This window comes from Lepidothrix coronata, unplaced genomic scaffold, assembly GCF_001604755.1.
Source record: "Lepidothrix coronata isolate B3197 unplaced genomic scaffold, Lepidothrix_coronata-1.0 Scaffold30, whole genome shotgun sequence".
NCBI classification, from domain to species: Eukaryota; Metazoa; Chordata; class Aves; order Passeriformes; family Pipridae; genus Lepidothrix; species Lepidothrix coronata.
The window spans coordinates 2,441,713-2,449,429 of record NW_016690210.1 but is presented as its reverse complement, the minus strand read 5'-3'; the positions used below and the strand labels follow the sequence as shown (position 1 = coordinate 2,449,429).

General features: G+C 50.9%; 1 protein-coding gene across 1 annotated transcript; it reads right to left on the bottom strand.

The window, feature by feature from the left end:
- Positions 1-4,360: 4,360 nt before the first annotated feature.
- CRYAA (crystallin alpha A) lies at positions 4,361-6,946 on the bottom strand. Its single transcript, XM_017810881.1, has 3 exons — positions 6,749-6,946; positions 5,681-5,803; positions 4,361-4,634 (listed from the first exon to the last, which is right to left on the bottom strand). Exons 1-3 carry the CDS (start codon positions 6,935-6,937, stop codon positions 4,425-4,427), a joined length of 522 nt encoding a protein of 173 aa, XP_017666370.1. The 5' UTR covers positions 6,938-6,946; the 3' UTR covers positions 4,361-4,424.
- Between the last annotated feature and the right edge of the window lie 771 nt (positions 6,947-7,717).

Sequence of the window (7,717 nt, the reverse complement as noted above, 5' to 3'; positions counted from 1 at the left end):
GGTGTGTGGTAGGTCTCTGCAAGACAGCTGGAGGATGGCCTTTGAGGCAGAGACAAGTCCCCTGAGTTTTGGTCGACTTAACATCACGTCATCGTCTTGCCTCAGCCTCTCTGACTGAGATCTCATTTTTATTCCGCTTGTGCTGGACTCCCAGAAATGCCACAAACATCTACACCATGTCCCAACCTCACATTTTTCATTAAAAGTGCCAGTTAATGGCAAGGGAAGCGCCAGCCATGTAACCTGGCTCCAGCCCTGCTGCCTTGGCTCTGTACAGATCCTGATTACACTTCCCCTGGGAAAACCCTCCTCGGCCAGATCAGGAGCTGGGAAATGAGGGACTTGGCAGGTACCTGCTCTTCTCACATGAGCTGGTGGTTTTCCAAGCCAGTCCTGACATGAGGTCACACTGGAGTGACAAAGTCCAGGTTGGGGGGGGCAGACTCCACATCATCATGGTCTCCTCTGACTGCTTATCTCAAATTTACATGTCCAACAGCAGAAATAAACTGCAGAGGTCTGCCCAGAGTATCAGTGTTATGCACTTCTGAGAGAATATTGGAATTTTTCAGATGTTTTTGGAGCCCTTTCTGCTGCCAACAGGGGCAGCTACTGCTTTTTTAACCTCAGATCACAGAGATATGTGGCAGAGATCAAATCCTGATGACAATACCAAGGGGATGAGGGGTTATGGGGGTTTCATGTAGCAGAATTTGCTTTAAAGGAAAAAAAAAGGTGAAGGGGGGAAAGGTGGGGAAATGCTGGCAAACTTTCAGGCTACTCCCAAATTTTATGTAACGCTGGCTAACTTGCAAATCAACCAGGAACCAAGAAAAGCCAGAGTTGTGCAACCTTTATCGGGTCCACGTGCCTTGCGCCCTGGGTTCCTGTCTCCCTGGGGAGATGTCGGAACCCGGGAGGCGAAGGGAGTCCTTCTGAGAGCCAGAACGCAGGAAAGGCTGCCACCCCGTGGGGACACAGCTTTTCCAGGCAATCCCTGCCTCTCTCCGGGGCTGTCCTGCCAGAATCCGGGCGACTTAAGTCCAAAAGTAACGGATCAGCCAGGGGCGAGGAGGGAGAATGCAGCATTCATTAACTGCCTGCTCCCTTGCAGAGAGGGCTGTGAGAGCCCTGTGTGCCTTCTCCAGGAAAGGGTGAGGAGGGTCTTCCTTATCCCCCTGCCAAGAGGGGAGACAAGGAAGGAGCCTTGCCCAAAATGCTCAGGGACAGCGTCCTGGCTGGTGGCCTGCAGGTCAGATCCTGCCAGCTCTTGCTCCCAGCTTTTTCTTGGAGGAAACAGGATCCTGGCAGAGGTGACATACCCTGCCCAAGCAGTGCAATACTGAGGAGGGCAGAGGGCAGGTACAGCACCAGCAGCTGCTGCTGCTCTCCATGTCACTGCCACCCCACTGAGCTACTGGAGCCTCTGGGAAGAAGGGGAATTGCCTGGAGGAGGGTGCACATCCCTGGACCACTGTCTGCTGCATCCTCCTCAGAACCCTTTAACAATTCCTCTAGAGGGGAAGCCAAAGTCATTTCTGCTTTCTTTAGGCAAGCAAGGTAATCAGTTTGTGTGGAAACAGAGGGCAGGTAATAAAAACACACTGCAAAAAGGATGAATGGTCACCCTGAGCAGAAGCCCCTGGTTACAGGCCACTCTACACCAAACTGCCTGGATGCTTTGAAGGTTCCCTGTGGGCAGGGTCCTCTGATGCCTTTCCCTCCGTGACAAAATCATCCACTGAATCACTAACCAAAAAACCTCAAAGAAATTTTGTTAGTCCTTGAGGAGTGTTATCAACACCTTATTAACAGGTGAATTTGCATAGAAAAGCTGTGGTGAAGAGCTTCTTGCTGAAACCATGGTCATAGGCTATGAATGACAAGAATTTCTTTATAGGAAAATTAAGGAAACAAGAACTTTTGCGGATCCAAGTGCACAGAAGCAGAGGAAGAGGAGGAGTATCCCAAAGGGGTGTGACTAGGAAGACTTCTGGGTGAAAAATGTGAAATATTTTGAGTGACACATAGGCACCAGTAAGCAAGAGGCGGCTTCAAATAAAATGCCCTTTTCATGCCTCCTGGAACAAAATTGCCCTCTCCCAAAGTGGGCTCCTGCACGCTTTTCCCCTGGACATGCAAATGCAAAAGGCAGCCCAATTTTTGGCAGAAAGCTTTGAGATTGCCCAGTAATTAATCTCAGTAAAAAATTGGTTTAAAATAGTGTCAGACGCAGAGGGGATTTATTGTTTTCTAATTACCAGGCAGTAATCACCCTCCTTGCCTGCTTCTCCCTGATTCTGCAGCACTCCCCTCTCCTGCAGCCTTGCCCCTCTCTCTGCTTCTCCTCCAGCTGCCCAGTTCCCAGCAGGCTCTACTATCCTGCTGTGGTACTGATCCCAATAATGCTCCCAGCACCCCTGTCCTTGGGAGGTTTGGACCAGGATGAGCCCTGGGACACACCCACTTTCTCTGTATAAGAGGCAAAGCTTTTGCTGCTGACTGCCAGCCCTCCCTGGGTTTTGGCCTTGATGAGATGGAAGCAAGCGCTTTTTAAGTTTAAATAGTCCCAGAGCTTCTGTGTTTATGGCTCATATTAATATTTAAACTCATCCCATGACAAAAAAACCCCAAACAACAAAAACCTGCATTTTTCTCTCTTTTTTACAGCTTATCATCACCAAAGAGGAGGAGGTGGTGGGGTCAGCTTTTTGACGGAGCAGACACTCTTTCTCCGACTGTTCTCACCTCCCAGTGAGGGCAGGGACCTGTGCTCTTCCCTGGGAAGGATGTCCTGGTTTTGTTGTCACACTGCCTTGATTTGTAAGTGGGATCCAGGAGCCCTCAAAGGCATGATGATTGAGACAAACATGTGTCTGCTCCCAGGGAAGCAGTGACCTTCTCTACTTGGGAGCCAAGGTGGACCTCAGAAGCTCCACCTCCCATTGCAGGACTTGGATGCAGAGATCTCAACCAAGAGGAAAAGTACACCATGTCCAAGCTGATTTTACCTATGGGGTTAATTATGGGCATGTGGGGTTGTCAGCCTTTCCTAAACACCCTGGATTTCCATCTGTGTGGAAAGCTATTTGAGTGGAGCACCAGTGCTGAAACTCAGTCTTGAGCACTCACATCTGTGCAGACTTGGGAGCTGTGGATTTCATGTGTGGCAGCTGCAGGGAGACCTCGTACCTACACCCTACCTGCCCTGCCATCAAGCAACTTTAGTCATTAATTTGGGATTAAATCCTTCACATTGTTCCGTGGAGATGAGGTCTGCACTTCTGTCTGTACCGACCCAATGAACTGAAGGAATGGCATGGTTGTCAGGCTGCTGAATTTCGTCCTTTTTCCGATCCTTTTGTTTTGCTTGCATGAAGGATAACAGAAACACGAAAGAAAGGGCGAGCCATCATCCCAACAGTGGAAAGCTCATCCTTTAAGCGGTGATAAGCACCATGCTGACCTCCAAAAAGCTTCCAAAGGAACAAATGAAACCCCCGAAGCCAATTGCGTGTTTCCTATATCACTTTATTGACCGCCACTGACCACGTTCTCAGGTTGAGCGCCAGATACCAGTGGGAGAGGTGGAGCTACCCTAGAATTACAGGGAGAGCAAGGGAGACGGTGTGTTAACGCACAGGCTGGGGAGAGCTGGCTGGGGATGTGAAGCCTCTGCACAGCGGTGAGCCCCCCTCTCTCCCCCGAGGGCCTACTAAGACAGTAGAAAGACATGCTTGTCCTCCTGCCAGTTGTCCCTGAGGGAAACGACAGGGCAGTGGTGTGAACAGATACACTTAAACACTTTGCTGGAAAAAAAAAAAACAAAACAACCAAAACCACGTTTCAACTCCCCGAAGGTGAGATGTTATTATTTCTCCTGCGGCTGCAAGGAACTCGTGGCAGGTTCATCGCACGCACGCAGGATCTCGAGTGTGGGGCTTGGCTCTGTTGCTGTTTTGTTGGGGTTTTTTTTTAAGAGCAACCAGTTTAACTCTGAGTGGGGTAGAGCAAGTCTGCAGGGCTTTTCCCCTGCTCCAAGCCTTGCCTGGAGACTTGGTGGACCAGGAGCCAGCATTACTCGTGCACTCCCTCCTACCTGATGGTGGATATGGGCTACAGCACCGGACGAAGACCCTTTCAGCAAGTACAGCAGCATGGCAGCATTGCCATCCATGCCATCCCCACAGGTTTAAGCTTCAATTAGTCCACCAGCCGCTCACCCAGCCCCTCGTTCCATCCAAGGGAAAAAGGGGGGGGGGAAGGGAGGAGGAGGGAGGAAAAAAAAAAAAAAAGAAAGGAAACAAAGTAGGGGAAGAACCAACAAAATAAACCCCTCTGGATATTCACTGATATCTATGCAATGGCTCTGGGGATGAGCCCTGCGGGTGGTGGCAGCCTGCACGCCGCGGTGGCAGGCGGGCTTAGGAGGAAGGAGCGGAGGTGGGCTTCTCCTCCCGGGACACGGGGATGGGCCTCTCGCTGTGGCCGGCGTCCATGTTGGAGGGGACCTTGGGGCCCGAGAAGGTCAGCATGCCATCGTTGGACAGCGAGCAGGTGATGGCGGCCTGGTCCACGTTGGCGGGCAGGCGGTACCGGCGGTGGAATTCCCGGGAGATGTAGCCGTGGTCATCCTGAGAGGCAGTGGGGAAAGGGGGGGGAAGGCGCGTCAGAAACCCTCTGTGCCTCCCTTTGCCCGGCCCTGCGGGGACATCAGCATTCCCCCGGGATCATCGTGACGCTGCGCTGCCAGCACCGCTGGGCACATCACAGCCTTCTTTAATGCTTTACAGGTTTGTGGGGCCAGGAGTGCCCAGTGATGCCCCTGAAGCTGCAAGAACCGAGCAGAGCAGCAGGGTGTGGTTTTTGGCTATATTACAGGTTGAGACCTGATTTAGGCCACTCATTTCAAAGGATGCTTGGAGACAAAGCCCGGAGTTCCGGGAAGGTAAAAGCAAAGCAGATATGTGCACCCATGTATTTATTTACTAGGCTGCAATGCTGTGTCAGCCACAATCCTGGCCCCCTTCTTTTTCTGGCCAAAAGAATGAGAAATGCAATTATTTTTTCTAAGTTGGCCATGAAAACAGCTGCTCTCTTCCTCTGGAAAAAATAACTATATTAAAAAATACATACTGTTTCCAGACTAGACCTTTGTCTGGCCAAATATGTGTATGAGAAGAATTAAACCCCTGCTGGTATAATTCACTTTTCGACCCCCACAGATATTTCCATGACATACGTGTTAAAAGTTTCCAAGCCTGAGGCACTTGGTTGTTTTTCTTTTCTTTTGTTTGCTCTTGCTTTTTTCTCCCAGATCAGCACATGAAAACTCTGTTTTCACTAGTGATTCTGGCTTATGAAAACTCAGCCATGCTTCAGCAGCGCCAGATGATGTTCTTTGTCTGGTCCAGTGTTATTAGGGAACAATGGACACCGTCATCTGACGGTTATGGAAGATGATGATTGAAAATAAACAAAAGAGGAGCGGATTAGCTTGTTATTGTCAGATATCAAGTTGGGGCTCTATGGGAACTGGCCATGCCAATAGTGACAATCAATAAATAACTCCTTCTTCTGATAAATTCTTTTTTTTTTTCCTTCAGCTGAGAACTGTTGGAAAGAAGGAAAACGGAGCTCGACTCCCTAGTTGCTCCACCATCACGTCACTTCCACTTACCTGTCTTTCACTGTGCTTGCCATGGATTTCCACAAAGTCATCAATAATCTTCACACTCAAGTCTTCGGGAGAGAAGTGTTTTACATCCAGCATGATTGTAAACTTGTCCCGATCAGACCTCACCTGAAACGAGCATTGTCAGACAGTAAGACCCAAGCTCTGAGTGAGGAGTCAGCACCAACAGCTTAAAAGCCAGAGATGGAGTGGTCTGGTAGTGGCACAGTTTCTCCTTCTGTGACTGTGGGCCTCAGGTGGGGTTTTCTTTCCCATCACAGGGACCCAGGGACACTGGGAGGCCTTGGTAGGTGTCAGGGACACTGGGAGGCCACGATAGGTGTCTGCACCATTGCAGCTATTCTGGGGAGAGGTCACTTCTTGCTGCTATTCTTGTGTCAGGGACCCTTTTGCACTCAGCATTCTGCCAGATGCACTGGGCATTTTTACTCAGCAGCAAAGAGGGATGGAAACCAGTGTAATACTTTCTGACAGCACGTGTTTTTTCCTTTCCGTGTTTAATGGTTTCTTTGTGGTCTTGCAGTGAGAAAGGGCCAGAGAAAGAACTGATCCCTGAGCTCAGAACGCAGCCCCTACGGCTACACACTCCTACACCTGCCTTTGGAGGATTGCTCCAGAGTCCTTCAGCATGGGATTGTTAAAACCACTGTGTTCCCAAGGTGGAGGAGGGGGCTGGAGAAAGGTCCTGCCCACCAGGCTCCTCTCCCATGCCGAGCTGCCCTCACAGGCCCTTACTCTGGGAGCAGCCTGGCTCTTCCTTGCCACACGGCTGGTGGGCACAGAGCAGCAAAGGCAGCTTTTTACGTGTTGGAAACAACCATCAGGAGCCAAAACGGTTTCTGTTCCTTGAAGGGAGGGCTTATCCCCAGAGAAGGTTTCCCTCTGCACCCAAGAAAGGGCAAGTGGACTGTGCCTGGTGGTGGGCTGGAGGTCTGAGCCCTCTCGCACCACAGCACAGGGCTACAGCCACTGGTGGGATGCGGGTGAGGAGGAGCAGGTGGAGTCACAAGGAGGGAGCAGAAGGAAAAGGAGAGGAAGCCAAAGGGCCCTTACCTCTGAGATGCCCGACTCCAGTACGCTGCGGAAGAGGGACTGCCTGTAGTAGGGGCTGATAGTGGACGAGAACAAAGGCAGGAGGTCATACTCGAGGAGACCCTCCCCGAAAAACTGGTCGAACAAACGGCTTGGAATGAAGGGTCCCAGAGCGCGCTTGAACCAGGGGTGCTGGATGGTAATGTCCATGCTGCTGCTGCTGCTGCTGCTGCTGCTGCTGCTGCTGCTGCGACCTGTGGCTGCAAGGGGAGAGCAGAAGGGGCAGTGCCGCTGCTGGGGAGACGGCGATGCCTTGGCTGGACTGCGCGGTGCAGCCCCAGGGAAGCTCCCCCTATATATACCGGTCTCGCAGAATGAAGGCATTAGCAGGATTCCTCTGGAAAGACATGATCTCATGATGGGGGCAACGTGGTCAGCAGAAATGCGGAGACTGACCTGGAAATGACAGTCTGGTTGGAATCAGTGCCAGATGTCCTGGAGGGATGATGCCAGGCTGCGGGCTGTGAGACACGGGGTGCCCAGCGGGACTGGCAGGTCCGCTACGGGATCAGGCAGGTTAAACAGAACACCCCAGTGGGCATCTCAAGGATGACTGTGGAAGAGGTCTGCTCCACAGGTCTTGTAACCCACCCTTGGCTTTTCATTAATTTGCTTCTGTTTCTGCCCCTCCTTGAAACACAGACTCAAGATTTCTTCCAAATAAATGAAACAGATTACTTCCAAGTAAGGGAAAAGGGGCTGATTCAGTTTGAAGAAAGGAAAACTTTTTTGTGATATGCTATGGAGTGCCTCTACCACTTGAGAGGAGTCTGATGCCCCTGGCACAGGGGTCCTGGCAGGACTGGCAGGGAAGCAGGACTAACAAATGATGCAGAGCATGAACACGGTTCTGACAAAACAAAAACTTTTAACAAAAAATAATTTGGCAAAAGAAAGAAGGAAAAATAAGTTTGGTCACCGACCGTAACG

Coding starts and splice junctions, on each gene's coding strand:
- CRYAA (XM_017810881.1), bottom strand. CDS start 6,937: ATGGACATTACCATCCAGCACCCCTGGTTCAAGCGCGCTCTGGGACCC. Junction 5,804..6,748: donor TGGAGTCGGGCATCTCAGAG/GTAAGGGCCCTT, acceptor TGCTCGTTTCAG/GTGAGGTCTGATCGGGACAA. Junction 4,635..5,680: donor GCAAGCACAGTGAAAGACAG/GTAAGTGGAAGT, acceptor ACTGCCTCTCAG/GATGACCACGGCTACATCTC.